Consider the following 20,516-nt stretch of genomic DNA (forward strand, 5'->3'; position numbering starts at 1 on the left):
AGGAGCCTCAAGCAGCACGGCCAGAGGGCAGAGAGGGCGGAAGCTGGGGAGGCATAAGTCCCGCCCCCCCCGGCCGCAGGCTCCAAAGACACCCAAGTCCAACTCCACCAGCAAGTCCTGTGTCTAGGAGTTCAAAAGCAGCAGGACACTGGGTTGTCCATGGATGGTTTCATTGAGAGGATGAAGGCACCAAGAAAGGAGGTGGCGCAAGGATGGCACCCTGAGGTGGCTCTGTTTTCTTTTAACACTCACTTGAGGAACAGGGTCCAGTTGAATGCAGATTTCAAAGCAGCGGCCCAGCTGGGGGGGAGGAGGAGAACAAGGAGCTGCTCTGCTTCAGAGGAGGCCCTGGCAATTCAGGGCAAAGGCCACACAGGAATGCAGGCGAGAGGTCAAGGCAGCAGATAAATTCTGTTGAAACTGCCGAGTAGCATGTGAGTCTGAGGGTCAGAAACGAGAGGAAGTTGCTAAGGATCAGGATGAGGGCTCTCACCCGCTGGCTGCCAATCAGAGCAACAAGGGTGAGGAAACACTGCAGGGCAGAGGTCAGGTGGCTACACGCCACCCCTGCAGGATTAGTCGGCTGCCTTTCTCAGGGCAGAGTCGCAGGCTGATCTTGCTCAAGAGGGCAGCTGCTTTCAGATCCTTCTGATTTGGCCCTCCTGGCAGGGACTTTAGACTCAGTCCCAGTAGGACTCTACGAGAAGCCTTCCTGGAGCAGATCCAAAGTTAATCTCGCCCGGCATCCCGTCTCCCACAGTGGCCCATCCAGACACCCTGCGAAGGCTGGAAACTGGACTTGAGTTCAAGATGGGCTCCCTCTGGTTGCCCAGCAACTAGCCTTCAGAGGCACCCGAGCTCCAATACTGTGGCCATCGTGACTGGTAGCCACCCATTACCTTATGAGTTTGGCTGATGTCCTTCTATACATTGCCAGCTGTCCCACCCCATCCCGTGTGAAGAAGTGCCTCTTTTGGTCTCTCCTGAATCTCCCACCTCTCAGGTTCATTTGATGACACATACTCCCTGCCAAGTATTATGCAAGAGGGAGCAACTCTTCCCTTGACCCACTTTCTCCCTTCCATGAATAATTCTATAAATCTGTATCATGTCTGCCCCAAACTTAAAAGTCCCAAATATTATAAGCTTTCACTTATTTGCATAAATATTTATATGCCTATTTATAAGTATACATTCGTACCCTGGATCCCGAATGCCTTGTGAGTCGAATATTTTGGCTCCCGGACACTGCAAGCCTGGAAGTGAGTGTTCGGGTTTGCAAACATTCTTTGGAACCCGAATGTCCAACGCGACTTCTGCAGCTTCTGACTGAGTGCAGGAAGCTCCTGCAGCCAACCAGAAGCCGCGCTTTGGTTTCCGAATGTTTTGGAAGTCGAACGGACTTCCGGAACAGATTCCGTTCGACTTCCAAGGTACCACTGTAGATGCAAATGAATAATGAAATATATCTCACCATAGTGGAGAAAACCATGGCCAGATTCCTACCCCCATCTGGTCGACTTTGCTTTGGCAAATATAAGAGAAGTGGGAAAGCTTTTTCTATGTTGCCCTGGGCTCCTTTAGTAAGACTATAGGGCCACTGACTTACCGGGGTGTGAAAGTCAGGAGCCACCCACAAGTAATAAGAACTATGGCAGAGAGAGTGTCAGCAGATGAGCTGTTAGCCATAATTGTATTTCCATACTAGAAAAGGCTCAGCCTGTTGAATTTCTCCATGCTGCACAGCTGTTCAAAGTTGCAAGAGGCCTGCTCTTCCCCAGCGCAACCTCTAAACCAAGCAAATACCTCATGTTTCATGGGCTAGAGAGGGGGATATAACAATATTTAAGATATACAGCTTAAGATGTACATGCTTTGATAAATTCAAGAGTTGCTAAAAAGCAAGCTGTACATTCTAAGAGAATTTGTGGTGGTAATTTATATACAGCTCTTAATAATATGCCAGTCATCTTTTTCTTATTTTAGCAAAAAGGATTTAAGCCTCTGATATTAATATATCCATTTAAGTGTTTGTATCATCAACTCACTCCCACTTGGCCCCCTGGGGGAAGGAAAGCAGTTAACCCCCCTTCCCTTTTGACTGCTGCTGCCACCCATGTAACAGCCCCTCCTCTACAAGGCCATTTCTGGCTAAGAGGGACATGGAGGATTTGCTCCAGGAAGAACCCAAGCTCCCCATAGCTCCCAAAGCAATGTGTGGCTCAGAAAATGGAATGCTCTGGAATGTGCTTTTCTGTCCAACTGATCTAAGGACTGCTCTTCATCTTTTCCTTTGCAGCTTTGAAGCTGCTTAGAAAGGAAAGGGACAGGATGGGGAGAAGAGCCCTTGGACTACCTTGTAAAATTGTAAGTAGTTTTTTTTAAAGTTTATTTAGTTTTGCCACAGCCTGATGCTTATCAGCTTTCCGTGATGCAGAGGACAGCTTTTCCCTGCTGGCACCAGGGTTGTGGAATGCCCTCTGGGCTCACCTACAAGATCAGCAGCTCCATTCTGCTGGCTCGTGAAGACAAAACCTGCTGAGGCAAGCATTCCCCTGAGCTTGACCTTCCTGATCTGTTTTGTTTAACTGTTTTAATTGCTCTGCTTTTTAACTGTCTTGTTTCATTGTCTATTTTAATTATGGATGCTTTGCTGGAATTGTTTCATTGTGCATTTTAATTATTTATGGATTTTATCATTTATAACTACTTAGAAGAGATTTTGGCATGCAACAACAATGGCAGCATAGTGGGATTCAGTAAACAGTAAGAGGATTAAGTTCCATACTATAAAAAGTTGGTGTGCTTTTCTTTAATTGCTAAATTCCCCAAAAGGAAAACAAATAAATGAGAGAGAGATGCACCAACAATGTCTTTATGAAGGAAGGACACACACCTGTAACAGGGAGTTGCAACAGTATATCCTATATCATCAGCTATGACCACATTTGGAATTTGAAAACCAGCCCAACCGTGATGAAACCAACCTTCATCTCATACTTGTTTTCTTGATAGGAGCTATATGTGACATTTTGGAACATTACAAATCCATCTTGACTGGGTGCATTCACTACATTGCAATTTCGCCATAATACTGGAACCACCAATCTTCCAAGCATTTATGTACTCTTCATGGGACATCCAGCCTTCTGCAGCCTGCTGCCACTTGGCTGCCGAGGGACTCGCTGAACAGAGCCTTCACGGTTGCTGGGATCTAGCAGAGCTTGGTTCCCAGTTGCTGCAGAGCTGGTTCTTGTTCTCCCTACAGGAAAACAAAGATATGCTAACTGCAGAGCTGTATTGTGACCAACTATCAATTGCTAGCATTGCTCAAATACATAAAATTTGCCTAAAGTTTATCTATAACACGATATACTCTTAAGTTTGCTCTTTTTTGCTTTTCTTATGTAATTTTAAGTAGCAAGTCAAACATTAAAAAGCAAGTTAACACATGTAAATAAACACAAGCTGTCAGATCAGTAGTTAACATAGCAGTCCATAGATATCACTCTTACTATTTAACATAATATGAGTAATTGTCTCTTGTCTTTCACTCTGTCTTACTGAGGATCATGAACAAAACTATACTTCACCTAGTAAAGCATGTGGGTAATATTCAATATCAGTCATAGAGTAGACCCAATGAAATCAATGGACTATTCTGAGTATTACCAATGTCGGATATCATCCTACAGGTTTATGGCATCAAGAACTTTGTTGTTTGAATAAGAAATCTTAAAAGCCAATTTCTTTATGGACTTGTGATGTCAGCCTTCTCTGACCCATATATTTATTAATTTGGTCCAATATGCCAGATAACATGTTCTTAGTACCTAAGAAGGTGGATCAGTTTCCCCACCCAATTATGGGCAAGTGGTCATACAAACTGTGGTCATTATGAAATTCTCACTGGGTGCTGCTCATTTAAGGTAACCAAATATTATTACTAAAGGATCTTTTGGTAAATCATGACCAACAATACTGCCAATAGTATTATTTAAGGTAACCAAATATTATTACTAAAGGATCTTTTGGTAAATCATGACCAACAATACTGCCAATAGTATTATTTCTGCCATTAGAGTTCCAGTATTTGTGGAAAGGTTGCAGAATGTGAAATATGTTTACTCTAGAGGCTTGAAAATGCTAGCACTGATCTCTCACTTTGTCTTACTAGTGTTAAATACCATCTGAATAGTAGTTGTGAGCTACAGTCTGACCAAATATTTAAGGAAAGCAGCACACTAAGCCAGACTGAAAGAGGAGCTCAGCTCAACATCAGCAAAGGCTTGCTTCATCCATCAACACTTATTCAGAATTCTTATCCTAAACTTTACTTTTACAAATGGTAACTATCCAGGTAGCATAACCAAGTCCACCATCCATTGCCTCTGACCGCCAATACTCCCTGCAACTGGCAAAGGACCTAAAGCCAGCAGAGCTTCTCTCTGTGTATTCCTCCCTCTTTCCTCACCATACAAAAAAAATATTCTCCCTGCTGACATCATCTTCGATTCTTGGCGTAAGAGAGAACTGCTCTGCATTTAGGAATCCTGGGCCTCTTCCAAAATAGCAGGACTATTGAAAGCAACAACTGCACAACACACATTGAATTTCCGTTAAAAGCAGAAAAGCTTGCACTTCCTCAAACAATTCAGCAACTCGCATCCCTCCCAACTGACTGGTGGGGCTGAGATTCAAGGACACCTTTTGTCTAGATGTCCCAGCTTCTCCTCACTGGGTCCAATTTTATGACAAGGTATTTTTTTTCCTTACCATTTGCATCAAAGTGAGCAACTATGTGGCATTTCAGGGTGAAAACATAGTTCTTCTAGTACATAATAATTTATCACAATGCTTCAGAAGGGTATATTTCAGATTCCCAAATTAAGATCTAGCAACTATTAAAAGATGGTATTCTATGCTCTTGGCACTATAATACTGAATGAAGACATATTCAGGCCTATCTAAAAAAGTAATACTGTAAGCCTGCAACTTGCGCGGGGGTAAGTTGCAGGGGCTAATGCCAAAATCACATATAGCCAAAGCAGACTGGATGCAATGGCAGGTGGGAGTGCCAAAGACTTTTCTCCCCATATGCCATCCTCCTTTCTGCCCCCATTTTTAATTTTAATTTTTATTTTTTGCCAAGCACATAAAGCTGAATGTGCACAAGTTAAATCATGCATGTAAGTTGCTGGCTTGCTGTATTTCCAAACAGCATCCACAGAAGTTACTGCTACGCTAATATAATATAATGTAACACTAATATAACAATGCATATAATAGCACATTGTGTCACCATCACCACGAAGTGGAGAGAACAAGGTAAAAGCAAATCCAGAGCCTTAGGATTCCCTGGGACTCTGGTTTCCAGGGCTGGAGGAAAAGGGTGGGGGTAGAGGTTGATCATCTCTGGCGCCATCTCCCAAGGAAAGCTATACATTTCTTTGTCACTTCACAGAATCACAGAACTGTGGAGCTGAATGTGCCCACGAGGGTCATCTAGTCCAACCCCCTGCAATGCAAGAATTTTTTTGCCCAGTACGGTGGTACCTCGGGTTACAAACACTTCGGGTTACAGACTCCACCAACCCGGAAGTAGTACCTCAGGTTAAGAACTTTACCTCAGGATGAGAACAGAAATCACGCGGTGGCGGAGCGGTGGCAGCGGGAGGCCCCATTAGCTAAAGTGGTACCTCAGGCTAAGAACGGACCTCCAGAACAAATTAAGCTCGTAACCAGAGGTACCACTGTATTTTCCCCTTTCATAAGAGTCCATCATTATGTAGACTTGGAATTTTTATTCTGAATGTATCTATCCAAACCCTTGTGCTATTTGAGAAATTTGTTAAAGTCCATCCTTTATGTTATATACCAAGAACTCCAATCAAAATCCTAAAGCAGGAATCAATCCTCCTCCGATGTTACTGTCTATATGGAAATCTGTTTCTATTCCTCTCCAAGCCTTCCTCCTCCTCCAGAATCCAGTCTCTCTACATGACCCTCAGCCATAGGAACCAGTCAGCCATTCAGGGAATCCAGTTTCTCACTAGGCTCTCCTGCACACGCATAGAATTGGCAGATACTTTTCCCCAGAGGGTGAAGTGGAAGCTGTAGGAGGCTTTTCATTTGTACAGAGAGGTAAACCCTTTCTACCTCAAACATGATTAATCCTGATGGGGCAGGTGGCTTACCAATGGCCTTTACCTATTCAGCTGCAGGGTGGATCCCTCGGCTTCCCCAGAGGGCATTAGTGCTCCTAAGTGTCTGCAGCTTCCTTCTGCAATTCCAGCCTGAGACCTCATGCTTCCTGGTGCACACAGAGCACTGAAGGGCAAACAGCAGCCAGTGCCAGCTGCAGATAAAACTGCTGGGGAGCAAGGAAGGGACGAAGAGGGACAGGGCAGAGGAAGGAGTCTCTCTCCTGTGTATATGCAATGGCATTCTGAAGGGGACACACACACACACACACACACACACACACAACACTCAACTTCATATTGCCACACACATACAAAACTGCTCTTGAAGGATTTGCCCAACATTTTCAAGAACACTGAATTCAGGTATCAAAAAGAATGGACAGAACATTTTAGCCCAGAAGTCTGAATTCCGAAAGCTGAAGATTCCAACGCTGTATCTTAGGATGAACAGGTTATGCAGTATGAACAGAAAAGGAAACTGTACAAGCACTCCAAGCTCAGTCAGAGCATCTCAGAAAAGTAACTCAGCCAGAGCTTTCCAGAGCACATGGCAGCACATGACAGGCTAATGCATTTGACAAAGGGGCCTCTGCACGCATTGCAATGTTCAGGTGTGTCTGAACCAGGCTATCGTGATCCCAAGTAGCAAAAGGCACATGGGTGGCACAATCCAAAATAGCTAAATCTGTGCATGTCATGGGAAGGCATTCCTCTGTGGACGCAACCCAGTCTGCCTTTTTGGTCTTGACATGCAGCCCCCCTCAGAAATCACCAGAAATGTGAGTCACCTCTCCTGCCAAGAAGGTGCATTTAGGATACGCCCAAAAGAAAATATACAATCTTCCACATTCTCTTCATAAAGTGGTAGTAGTATTAAAAGCTTCCTATGTTTCCTCCCCCCAAATGCCGTCTCATTAAAACTGCAATGAGCACTACACAGTGTTAATTTTGTATAAGTTAAAGTACTAACCACATTTACTTGGAAACAGGTTCTGCTGAAATCAATAGTACTTACTATCAAGTAAATGTGTTTAGGATCTGGAAACAAGAGAATAACTTTTTGAAGGGGATTCTCTTTTGGTCACAGAAGGCTGAATTAAAACCCAGTAGGTCACAAACACACACAACCTGCAAAAGGAGAGAACAGGCAGCAAGAAAACTGGAAAGAGCCAGGGGGACCTTGAGAGAGAGGCGAGCAAGCTGCAGCAGGACTGTAGACCACAGCCTTAGTAACTCTTATTCTTGGAGGTCGAAGGGCAGAGGAAAGTGAAAGTGGTGCAGGGATTTTACTGGTCTTGGCAGAGACAAATGGGGGCTCTAATTCAAAGAGAGACACAGAAACAAATTAGAAACACCACATGGCGATAGACACAGAAACAAACTTGCAAATGCTCAAATATCCCAACAAATGTTCAAAGATGTATGACTTGAATGCTTTGTTACACAGGGTTATGTAATCATGGCTATTTTTACTCCCCCTATACAATTCACAATTAGTGGAATAATTCTGCATAGATACTTGTATTATGATCTTTTAGCCAGGTTGAAGGATTCAGGAGGAAACAGGGGCTATATCACCTCTATTTCAATCTCTTCAGTTGTCTTCTTGCAATTCTAAGCCATTATGTGATGCACCAAAGGATCTTGATTTTGTAAATATGCATATGGATTTCTGTGAAATGTTCCTGATAAGATACTAAATGACAGAAGCATAAGCAATGCATTGGATCAATTTTGCTCCATTCTACTTACAAAGAGGCACATGCATGGAGAGAAGAGAAAACAAGGCTCACAGGGCAAGGTAAGAAGGAATCTGGTTCTCTTGTAGCAACCTTTATTGTGGCCGTGACCCCAATGACCCACTAGTGCACAATGCAGAATGAGGGGCAGGCACAGCTTGGGGGGATTCCTTTGTGCAACAGGGTGAGAAGAGATTCCACACAAGAGGCATTCGTGTTTCTCCCAGACTTTCCTCAGTCTCAAAATCATTTCCTTCTCTCAACAGTCCTAAATCACCTAAATATGTTCATCCCAACCACTGCACAAGACAACTCACTTACGTGTGGTTAGGATTTTGTGTTTCTGGAGAATGAACTTATACTGCCTTTGTTCTAACTCAATGTAGTGTGGTAAAACTGACACACAAGATCTCTTTAAAGAATTATAATATAATAATCATGATGTCATTATTATTCAACGACTTGCTTCAACTTGTTTTATGCTGCTCGCAAGGAAGCCAGTGTGAAACACTCCAGTTGTTCTGGAGTCGCTCCCATCACCCCTGATCATGCTGGCTGGGGCTGATGGGAGTTGTAGTCCACATCATCTGGAAGGTGCCTAATTGGCTGTCCTTCCCCTGAGCAAGAGTGGCTGACAGATGTTAACGCCTGATGCTTCACACCAGTTCTACCTCTGTGTAAAACCATTCACCGCCTGAATGGCTCCCTGAATTCCCCACCTTTGGTATCTTTCAGGGCTGTTCAGGAACCTTTTAATATTGCTCAGGCTGTATACCTCCGCTAAGCCAAGGCTAACGATTCATCAACATGTATTGTCACAACGTTACCAGAAAAAAATACTGAAGGTCTTTTATGATCACATAAAATAGCAGGTCATATATTCCTATCCAACATTGCTGAAAAAGTGTGGAACAACATGGGACCAGATACCATAAACATAGGAACTAAAATCTGAAACTAGTGATTTCATGTCAAAAATACCCAATGTGAAAAAGAGGCCTTGCTCCCAAAGGATTGGGAAGTGAGCAATAAAACATCTGGGAGATGGAGGCAGCAAATTATAAGCTATTTCATCTAATGCTTGATCCACCTATATTCGTGGAGACATTACTAAAGAAAGAAGCACAAGCTTTGTTCAAGAAGAGTTAGCATGACTTTTGCAAAGGCAAGTACTGCATCAGCAATCCTGAGTGTTAACAAGCATGTTAATAGAGGAAGATATTATATACCGTATTTTTCGCACTATAGGACGCACCGCCCCATAAGGCGCACCTAGTTTTTTGGGAGGGAAATAAAGGGGAAAAAATTATTTCCCCCCCCAGGCGCGGGGCTGGGGCGGGGGAAGCCCGAGCTTCCCCCGACCCCAGCCCCAGAGCAGGCAACTCTCCGCAAGCCGTGGGAGCCCAGCACCAGGCTCCCGCGCCTTGCGGAGAGCTGCGCGAAGCCTGGAAAGCGAGAGGGGTCAGTGCGCACGGACCCCTCTCGCTCTCCAGGCTTCAGCGAAAGCCTGCATTCGCCCCATAGGACACACACACATTTCCCCTTCATTTTTGGAGGGGGAAAAGTGCATCCTATAGGGCAAAAAATACGGTACTTTGAACTCACAAATATCCCCCACCATAGTGGCAGAAGTTCTCATATGAATCAGTAACTGGTCAAAGAACAGGAAAGAGGATAGATGCAGGATATAAGCTGCAGAGTCCGCAAGGATCTGGAGTGACTGGTAGCATATAATACAGTCATAATACAATCATATAGATAATTTGTGATAGTATTTAATGATGCCAAGCAAATAACCCAATGAAGCAGAAAGCTAATCTGTGAGCAAGCAGGTAAGGGGAGGTAATAATGAAAAGGCTCCTTAGAAAGAAATTTCCTCCAGACCAGGGGACGGTAAGAAGATAAAATAAACAGTTCAAACAATTAAAACAGGGTCCCGAAACCCAGAAAGGCATCCAAATTGCAAGTTGAGAAGCTTAAAAAGTTAGAGTGTTTTTAAAAAAACTTTTAAAAATAGCAGATAAAACCTTTTTGCAGGAGCAACGCCGAGCCTCTTTATATAGATCCCCGCTGTGTCACCATCTTCCCAGCTAATCTGTATTTGATTTATTGTAAATTATTGCTTATTTCTGGAGCTTTTTAATAGGTTTTATTGGATTTGCTGGTTTTGTAACTGGATTTGTAATGGCTTTTAGCCAAATACAGTAAATGATTGATTGAAAGTATTTAAGTAATTAAGTAGAGACATCACCTTGCCAACAAAGGTCCGTATAGTAAAAGCTATGGTTTTCCCAGTAGTGATGTATGGAAGTGAGAGCTGGACCATAAAGAAGGCTGATCGTCGAAGAATTGATGCTTTTGAATTATGGTGCTGGAGGAGACTCTTGAGAGTCCCATGGACTGCAAGAAGATCAAACCTATCCATTCTTAAGGAAATCAGCCCTGAGTGCTCACTGGAAGGACAGATCGTGAAGCTGAGGCTCCAATACTTTGGCCACCTCATGAGAAGAGAAGACTCCCTGGAAAAGACTCTGATGCTGGGAAAGATGGAGGGCACAAGAAGAAGGGGACGACAGAGGACGAGATGGTTGGATAGTGTCTTCGAAGCTACAAACATGAGTCTGACCAAACTGCGGGAGGCAGTGGTAGACAGGAGTGCCTGGCGTGCTCTGGTCCATGGGGTCACGAAGAGTCGGACACGACTAAACGACTAAACAACAACAATTTAAGTAATTTGAGTCAGGCGTACAGCAGTTCAATAGGAGTAAGTGGGGGGGGGGGGGAAATAATTTCAACTTCTGTACACTGATGAGGCCTGAACTGGTAGTGATTAACCAGGAAAGAAATTGGGAGGCCATGCTGCACCTCTCAAAGAAGATGTTGATGCAACTGCTGTGAAAAAGACAAATTCCAGGCTTGGGGTTATTTATTTATTTATTTATTTAATGTGTCCCCCGCCCTTCCTTGAAAGCAGCCCAAAATACTTGTCTGGTGACCGTAACGTATATGGTGAAAACATGGGGCCCAATTTGGGCCTCTGCCTTCCTACCCTATTATACATGTAATATGAAGCCTTCAGCTTGCTAGACTGTTTCATCTGGGTACCAGTTTGAGTCTGTAATGCCTTCCATAATCAATTATGTGGTCGTAGCTGAGAATACATTCCTGGTTGACCCATCTCAAAAGGATACCGTGAAGCTGGGAAAGATGCAGAAGAGGACCACCACCATGGCCAAGGGAGTCAGAACATGATTCCCACGGGGAAAACTAATGTACTTGGAACTTTTTGGTTTAGAAAAGAAAGGAAATTATTGGGGTGGGAAAGCATGATAAAAGTTTATAAAAATTATGCATGTTGTGGAGAAAATGGATAGAAAGAATTTTCTTTTAATATTAGAACCAGAGCCATACAATGAAACGGTGTGGAAGTTAATTAAAAATGAAACGTAGGAGCGGTTCCTAAAAAGCGTTCTTCAAATAGTCGTTGGCTGGAAGCACAAAGCCAAATGATCATCTGAAGCCAAATGGATGAGACCTGTTCTCCGCATATTATCCAGGTTTTGCAGCAAGCTTCATCAGTCCATAATGCTAAATAATATAGAATACAGAATGGCATTCCAGTTACAATAAACGAATGCCCACAAAATACATGCAATACAGTGGTACCCTGGGTTACGCACGCTTCAGGTTACATACACTTCAGGTTACAGACTCCGCTAACCCAGAAATATTATCTCGGGTTCAGGTTGCTTCAGGTTGAGAACAGAAATTGTGCTCCGATGGTGCGGCAGCAGCGGGAGGCCCCATTAGCTAAAGTGGTGCTTCAGGTTAAGAACAGTTTCAGGTTAAGAACGGACCTCCAGAACAAATTAAGTACGTAACCCGAGGTACCACTGTACCCATCTCATGTTGTATTTTAATCACTCAACACGGTTCATTCAAGACAAAAGGTACTCACAGGCACAGCAAATGTAGAAACTATAGAATGTAGAAACTGGTGATACCAAACATTTAAATACATTACAGGAGCTTGGAATCCTGTTAAAATATAGAGTTTGGGATATACTCGCCGTATAAGACTACCCCCGCCTGCAGCAAACTAGAGGCAGCCCCCCCAAACCTAAAGCCCACCAAGCGCCGCCGGGGCAGAGCGTGCACCCCTCCGCTGCCTCTGCCGTCGCAGCAGCAGCAGCCCGAGGTGAAGCGAGTGAGCCCCGATCGGCCGCCCAGCAAAGCGACGGGCTGCACTCACCGGCTGGTAGTTCTGGCAGTTGTGGGGATGCCCAGCTCCTTGGAGCCCCGGCTGAAGCCGCGCACCACCTTGCCGTGGGAAGGGGAGGCTGCTGCGGTTGCTGCTGCTTCGGGAGGCGGCCAGGGATGGAGGTGGGGGGAGGCTCTTACCATCCTTCTGCCCGTCGCCATTCCAAGCTAGCTGCCGCTGCCACCACCTGCCACCACCATATCCGGCGTATAAGACGACCCCCGACTTTGGAGAAGATTTTCCAGGGTTCAAAAGTTGTCTTATACACCAGAATATACGGTACTCACAGGCACAGTAAATGTAGAAACTGGTGATACCAAACATTTAAATACATTACAGGTGCTTGGAACAATGTACACATGATAGAGATTGTTGATAAGGAAATTTGTATGGTATTAGCAAATTTAAAAACTCAATTAAAATCACAGAAAATGGACAAGTTGGTGCAGATCACAAAGAAGGAGTTAAACACTTATACTGAGGAGATTAAGAAATTGAAAATGCTGAAATTTAATAGGGATAAAAATGATTATGCCCATAACTACATATGCTGGTGGATTAATGACGATAAAAAGGGTAAAATCCAAACCAGAAGACACGACAGCACCAGACCACGTGATTTCCCTAGTGATTATGATTCTATCAGTGCTTCCAGCCACAGTGACAGCAAGACGGAGAGAGAGAGGGAATTGCAGCTTAGGTCCAGCAGGCGTTATCCGGGTTTTCGCAGGAGCCGGGGAAACGCCCGTCCAGGAGGAAAGGATTCCAACAGAATCATTAGTTGTTAATTTGTCTTCTGACGAGTAAATTAGAGTGGAAATATACTTGAGAAAGGATTGGGTTTTGTGCCCACACCTGGCAATTCCGCCTTTCAAACTCACGTAGAAGTTCATAAAAGCTTAGAGACTTTTTTGCAGGCGAGATATACCAGCCTACTCCATTGAGAATTAAGTCCCGGTTCAATCCTGTAACACACAATCATTATATCCAAACATATCAGTCCTTAGTGTTAAGAGATATAGAGAAAATCGAGTGGAAGAAACAGCATAAATCCTTCAATTTGTCTAGGGAAGAAAACAATATTCTTAAAGAGATTTCTGAGAAAAAACATCTCGTTATTAAACAAGCGGATAAGGGAGGGGCCGTTGTAGTTTTAGATAAACAAGTGTATGAATAGGAGACCTTTCAACAGTTGAGTAATCACAATTATTATCAACCCGTGAATTATGATCCAACTAATGAGGTCAGACGCAAGCTCTTATTGGTAGTCCAAGAGGCGTCTGCCCTGGTTTAATATCTGACCAGTTAGCTGAATTCTTGGTACCAGAACATAGTCGTGTTCCAATTTTTAATACCCTCCCCAAAATTCATAAAGGGATTTCCCCCCCCCTCCCACCCACCCCATTATCTCTGGGTCTCTCCTTGAGCCTGCAGGACAATTTGTGGATTCAATCCTTAATTCTTTGGCAATAAGAACCCCATCCTACATTAAGGATACTCAACATTTTATTTCTGTCATAGAAGGTCTCGCTGTTCCCCTGGGTGCTATATTAACTACTTGGGATGTTGAAGCTTTGTATACTAATGTTTCATTGGATAGGTTACGTTCCCTGGTTGAACAAATACTGCATGACAATAAAACAATAATCAAAATGATCCGCTGGTACATGTGTTATTCAATCTGCTGGACCTTATTCTTGAAAATAATTTCTTCCGCTTTAAAGAACAGTTTTATTTTCAATGCAGGGGTGTGGCGATGGGCGCCCATTGTGCACCATCCCTCGCCTGTGTCTATATGCGTTATTTTGATTTAGAATATATTTTGAGTGATTCGAATCCATTTAGGAAGCATTTATTGGCTTATTATCGTTACATTGATGATCGTTACATTGATGATTTTATTTTTGTTTTGGACCAGGATATATTCTTGGAATTTGACATTTGGTTAAATCAATGTGATACAGCTTTAAGATTTACTGGTAAAAAGAGCGAGGTTAGCATTTCCTTTCTAGAAGTTGAATTACTTTTTGTTACTGAACGTAATGAACATGTCATTAATTTACGCCCATTTTGCAAACCTACTGATAGGAATTATTTACTTCATTATCATTCTAACCATCCAGTCAAATTAAAAAAATAGTCTCCCATTCAGCCAATTTATTAGACTTAAAAGAAGTTCTTCTCTTGATACTGATTTTTTAAAAAATGCTGCATCCCTTTCCTCTTCATTAAGAGATAGAGGCTATCTGGAGGAAATAATTCAAACGGCCTTTGAAAGGGCTAAAAGAACTTCTAGGCAGGAATTGTTGGTACCGAAACCCCAAAACAATCAGGACAGGATTTTTGGTTCTATAGAGTACAACTATTTATCTTCTTCTATTGAAAGAGTGATTACGAGACATTGGCACATCATTTCCCATATTCCAGGCTGTGAAAATGTGCCCATTTTAGGCAAAAGGCGTACTAGATCGCTTAGGGTCATTCTTTCCCACACTGATCTACTTGAATACCATAATGACGACCCACACACTATGCTGAAAGGGCGTTATAGATGCAGTCATTGCACATGTTGCAGATTTGCTTTGCCCGTGAAATCATTTACCAACACAATAAATGGGCGAAAGATTGTCTTGCAACAGTTTACAAATTGTTCTACAAAAAATTATGTGTTGTGCTTGCGGGCTTTTATATGTAGGTCCTGTGCAATCAGGACTGGAATTTATGAGCAAAGGTCCAAAATATGCAATGCTTGCCTACATGCCCCGTTAGTCCAGCATTTCCAGCAAGAGGCCCATACTGAAAATGACCTGAGTTTTTTCATCCTGTGGACTTTAAAAAAACTACCTTTTAGATCTGTTGATGTATGAAGAGCCTTGATACAAAAAGAGTAGAAATTAATATTTCAACTAGGAACCTTGTTTCCAAAAGGTTTGAATACTGAATTTGACCCTGATTGTTATATATAAATCTATTTTTGTGTCTTTCTTTGTTTAGCAATAACAGGGAAGTGTTACTGTACCTTTAACCATGTATGAATGTGATTATTGATTCCAAGCACCTGTAATGTATTTAAATGTTTGGTATCACCAGTTTCTACATTTGCTGTGCTTGTGAGTACCTTTTTTCTTGAGTGAAATGTGTTGAGCGATTAAGTAAGATACAACATGAGATGGGTATTGCGTGTATTTTGTGGTCGTTCGTTTACTGTAACTGGAATGCCATTCTGTATTATTCCATATTATTTAGCATTATGGACTGATGAAGTTTGCTGCAAAACCTGGATAATATCTGGAGAAAAGGTCTCATCCACTTGGCTTCAATTGATCATTTGACTTTGCGCTTCCAGCTAATGACTACTTGAAGAATGCTTTAGCAACCGCTCCTACGTTTATGGCTTTGTGCTTCCAACGACTATTTGTTCCAGCTATGTTGACATACTTATTGCATACATAACCAGTACAGCAATGAGAGAGACACTGTTACATTCTATGTTTGTGAGTAGCTCCAGGCTTGGTTATGCACACTGCACTTTAGTTTGCTTATTGTCTAGTTGGCTTATGAGGTTATATACTTATTCTAGTAAAATTGTTGTTTATATTCATAAGCCAGTTCTGGTGTTGTTGGAAAGAAAGTGAAGTCAGCAGCCACTTCTCTGTTCCAAGCTTTGCCTTCCAAAAGCTGCTTTTCCAATAACAAAACAAAAAAAGAGGACTATTTTGTGTGCACTATGTAATTTGATGCTTAATTCAGAGGAGCCACAAATGTCAGGCTGTAGCAGTTGCTCCTCTCCACACAGCAGCACTCTTCTCCTCAATCAGAAAGATGGGGGGGGGGGAGAATGAGGGCTCTTTGCTTATTTCAATGCCCCCTCTCAGCCTTAAAAAGCAAGATCTATAGTCCTGACGTGATAAGAGTGCTACAATGAAAGTGGGGAGTAGGTGAACAGGAAGGCAAGATCTGGGCGACTTTTAGCACAGCTCAGGGTGGTAGATACAATATCAGAGATGGGAGAAATTAACAAGCAAGCCCAAACACAGAATAAATCCAGGGGGTTGTATGTGGGACCTCGGCCTTTGATCAGTAGGAAGCCATCCAGTTAAGTGGTCTAGCGCTGCAGACTCCAGTACGGACCAGAAGAATTAACAGATCATTAGGTATGTGCATGCATGAATGAATGCTCACCAACATGCAACCAAGAAGGGCCCTGAAAGAAACCAGAGGGCGGCCTGTTGTGCTCAGCTCCCCACCTCCTGCAAGCTTGTCTCCTGTTGACCCACTTTCTTTCCTTCTCACATGTGTGCCTTCATCTCAACTGCCATGTCTTCCTAGTGGCTGAACAGCTTCCCCACAGTCTTCACAGTTTCTACTGCAAACTCACCTTTTCTGTGCTGCCTTCTAGTACTTAAGCCTCATCTCCCTGGTCCTCTGCCTCCCGCTTTATAAAGCCTTGTTTTTGCCCTTCTCTTGAATGAGACTGTAACCCGGAAACCAGATTATATCCAGTGCTAAGCACAAACATGGTCAGAATTGCTGTGAAGGGGCCTTGGCTAAGAACAGACGGTGCTATGACATAAAATAAGGCCACCAAAGAACTACTGCTTCTGGTCAAACAGATATGCTAATTAGAAGCAATAATTCTGAACTATGACAGGCAAAATGTTCGTTCCTGAACTGTAGAAGAACAGTAAACAAGGTGAACAAAATTGTATCTGCTCTAATAATGTAAATATTTACTGATCTTTCAAATGCTGCCTGAGAAACAGACATAAAGGGTGATCTGGAATGTATATCATATTGGGAATGCAATGCTCAATGCACTTTGACAAGTCTAATTGAAAATCAAAAGAATTTACTTCCCAAGAAGCCTAGTTAGGATTAGACTGAACGCAACACAAGAATGTACAGTTGCATTTTATTGAAAACTTGCTGACTCAGCAATAGCTCAGCGGCGGAGCTTTCCCTGACATCTCCAGGGGAAAAGACACACGTGAAACCCAGGAGAACAGCTGCCTGTCAGTGTTGACAACACTAAGCTAAACAGATGGCTGACTCATAACAAGAGGGTTTCCTATAGTCCCAGGAACACAATACCTATTACACAGGATGTTATCTACAGCTTAGAAAGTGGATGTTAAAAATCAGTAAAATAAATTCATGCAGAGAGTGGCACTTATTTTTTTAAATCTTTGGTTTTAATGGATTGTGTGCAAAAGAGGATCAGGCTTGAGTGATATAGAAAATATCAGAGGTCAGAAAATGGACATTTCACAAATTCTAATTTCAACTGCATAGCAAAGAGAGTAGTTTTTAAAATGGCTTTATACTTTCAAAGATGTATAACTTCAGTCAGATTTGCATGATTTATACAATTCTCAGTTTGCAACTTGAAAGCTATTAACATATAGAAAGAAAATGATACTGTAGGCCCATCCTAGCAGCTTAACATCTTCTTCAAATTGAGAACTGACTGTGGAAAATAATCAAAATGCAGGAGAGGTACTCAGATGCTTAAAGATACTCTTATCGTTGCTACTAGTTTCCCTGGCACAAATTAAGCCCTGATGAGCAGCAGCCTTTAACAAGCACCTCTTTTCTTAAGGGATGGGGCACCACTAACCTTGCGCTGGCTCAGGAGCAGCCTCAGCACTGACAAGCCTCTGCCCAGCACACATGGAGCGCAGCATCTGGAAAACAGCCAAAGGTGCCACATTCATGCGCAAAAGGTCCAGCAGAATCCTAGAAGGGAACATAGGTAGACATTAAAAGTACTATACTAACAATTCATTGTCTGGAAATTAGATTTCCTGATTTGTTTCTTGTTGCTGGGTTGTTGTTTTTTGGTTTCCCCCCAAAAAACGCAGACTGCAGTTCACATTCTCTTTAACTTAGGCCCTGTTTTATGTGAAAGTGTCATAGAATCATAGAATTGTAGAGTTGGAAAGGATCACGAGGGTCATCTAGTACAACCCCCCGCAATGCAGGAGTATTTTGTCGTCCAACGTGCAGCTCCAACCCACAACCCTAAGATTAAGAGTCACATGCTCTACCGACTGAGCTACCCTACAGTCTTGAAACAGTTACAAAAAAATGTCCTGCAAATTCAAATTCAGTGCATAGGTATTATCCCCATATTGTGGACTGGACTGGAGACAATGTGGCTTACAACATACCATTTATCCCCACAATGTGCATGAGCTTTCTGGTCTGTGGGCCTAAGATGACCTGTTAAGCCATGTCCACCCGCCCTACACCAGATGTCATATATGATGCCAGGTGTGAGGCAGGTAATGCTGTAGCTTTGAAACCCCACACAATCAGCTGATTGTTGGGTCTTGGAAAGTACTGAGCACTAAGCTTGACAATCAGCTGGTTGTCTGCATTTTGTTGGCTATGCCTTTGCATGCATGGGCAAAAACGCATCACCCGACTCCATTATGTCCATTGGCTGTCAGGTGGGCAGCCCTACCCATTTTTATTTTTATTGTTGTTGTTATATGCTGCCCATCTGGGTTGGCCCAGCCACTCTGGGTGGCTTCCAGCAAAATATTAAAACACAAAAAAACTCAAACATTCAAAACTTTCCTGTACAGGGCTGCCTTCAAATGCCTTCTAAAAGCCAGAGAGATGTTTACTTGGGGCAGGGGGAGATAGCTCAGTTGGTTAGACCATGGTGCCGATAACACCAATGTTTGATCCCCATACGGGACAAATGCGTATTCCTGCTTTGCAGGGGGTTGGACTAGATGATCCTGAGTGTCCCTTCCAACTCTACAATTCTATGATCCTATGGCTGCCTGAATCCAGTTCCACAGCCCTGCCGGGAACTATCATTCATACTGCAACTGAGACTGACAGAGGGAGTGGCTTACAGAAAAACTTTGAGCATAAGAGGTAAAAAACAAGGGTCCTGGGAGCTCTGAGTAACACAGGCAGGAGTACCTCTCTGCTGCCAGCTAATGCTGATTCCTCCAAGAGTGGTAGCTTAGAGCAGATGCCACTTATAGACTACTCTGGGCTCCCTGGCCCCATAAGATACTCTTTCCTGCTACATAATATAGTTGGGGGGCGGGTGGAATTCAAACATGTCACATGTAGTGCCTCTGACCCCTGTGGTTGTGGCAGCACTTAAGAGGAGTGCCAAGTGGCACTATTTCACTTCCTCTGCAATGTTATGTAGTGGCATTGGAGGGAGTCACCATCAAGGGACAGGGGCCTCTGAACAGCTGGCAGGCGAAGGCTTCCTTGCTCCCACAGGGAACTGGTTGCTTTTAGTGAAGCTGGTGCTGTTCTGTCCTTGCTATGACTGTCTGTGCGGTTTCAAGAGATCTTCTGTGGGTGGTGTTAGAATTCCTGCTCCATGATTGCTGGCATGGGATTGTTGTCCTTCACATGACGGTGTATGTTTTGACTCCACAGAGTGGGAAGTGACAGAGACAGGATGTTTGTGTTCCTGTGTTCCGTGAAGTGGGACTATTGACCTTTGTTCTTTTTCTTTGCTGTCTGATGCTAGAGAGAGAGGGAGCCATGCTGCAGTGCTCTGTGTGTGTTTATATGTAAATAAAGTAGATTAGCCAAAATGCTGTGTTGCTGAGGTCTGTTATGCAAACTGTGAACACTCTGTGGATCCCTAAGTGTGCCTGTGTCTGTTGGCATTGGTTGCTGTGATGTTCGGGCAGAAGAAAGCTTTTGAAGCTCCTGAACAAAAGACCAGGAGGGAGAGAACATGCCAGTCGGACATGTGCCTCTGCCAGGGTCCTACTCAAGTGTAGGACGAGCTCCTGACATGTGGGTGGGTGTTATTCTATGAATGCTTGTTTTATTTAATAATGGGTTTACACACACCCCTCCAGCCTTTCACCTGTCCTTATTTATCTGCAATCTGCCTGGAGTCCCATCAGGGCAAAAGGCAGAGAGTAAAGAACAAGTGGCAATTACAGTAACCATAGTCTGGCTTAGCAATGCGGAGCCTTTGATTCCCCCTCCGGCTTTTGTGTGCCGCCTTTCGCGCGAGGGTCGCGGGGCGGATTACAAAGGCGCGTCACGTTACGCCGCCCGCCCCCCGCTCACTTGAACACTTCCGGGTCGAGACCGCTCCCCGCCGCCTGCGCCAGCTCGAACAGTTCTGCCTCTTCCGCCGTGAGGAGCTTCCTCCGGGGGCGAGGCGCTCCGGCCCCCGCCTTCGCCAGCCCCGCCGCCGCCGCCTCCGCGCCCGGGCCAGACATCGCCCCGCCAGCCGGCGCGAAAGGCATGCTGGGAGCGTCGCCGCGCCCCGGCGCCCGGCCCTGCCGCGAAGAACTCTGGGAAGCGAAG

At 43.8% G+C, this 20,516-nt stretch overlaps 2 protein-coding genes across 2 annotated transcripts in view; one reads left to right on the forward strand and one right to left on the reverse strand.

The window, feature by feature from the left end:
* Positions 1–137: 137 nt before the first annotated feature.
* Positions 138–20,516, forward strand: part of TNFSF4 (TNF superfamily member 4) — a 37,317-nt gene continuing 16,938 nt past the window's right edge. Inside the window, exon 1 of the mRNA XM_083621490.1 lies at positions 138–2,367. Coding sequence (XP_083477616.1) covers positions 2,332–2,367 — 36 coding nt within the window. The 5' untranslated portion in view covers positions 138–2,331. The remainder of the gene's footprint in view (positions 2,368–20,516) is intronic.
* LOC310765875 (mitotic-spindle organizing protein 2A-like) lies at positions 2,860–20,448 on the reverse strand. Its single transcript, XM_083621497.1, has 4 exons — positions 20,274–20,448; positions 17,824–17,942; positions 7,386–7,523; positions 2,860–3,262 (listed from the first exon to the last, which is right to left on the reverse strand). The coding sequence occupies exons 1-4, from the start codon at positions 20,426–20,428 to the stop codon at positions 3,120–3,122; spliced, it is 555 nt and encodes a 184-aa protein (XP_083477623.1). The 5' UTR covers positions 20,429–20,448; the 3' UTR covers positions 2,860–3,119.

This window comes from Podarcis filfolensis (genome assembly GCF_964270895.1).
Source record: "Podarcis filfolensis genome assembly, chromosome: 6".
Lineage (NCBI taxonomy): Eukaryota > Metazoa > Chordata > Lepidosauria > Squamata > Lacertidae > Podarcis > Podarcis filfolensis.

Excerpts from the sequence above, each read along its gene's own strand:
- LOC310765875 (XM_083621497.1), bottom strand. The coding sequence starts at position 20,428 with ATGTCTGGCCCGGGCGCGGAGGCGGCGGCGGCGGGGCTGGCGAAGGCG. Across the intron at positions 7,524-17,823 it reads TGCTCCTGAGCCAGCGCAAG|AGCCCCCATTTGTCTCTGCC; the intron begins GTTAGTGGTGCC and ends TCTTTGAATTAG. Across the intron at positions 3,263-7,385 it reads TTGCTCGCCTCTCTCTCAAG|GGAGAACAAGAACCAGCTCT; the intron begins GTCCCCCTGGCT and ends GTTTTCCTGTAG.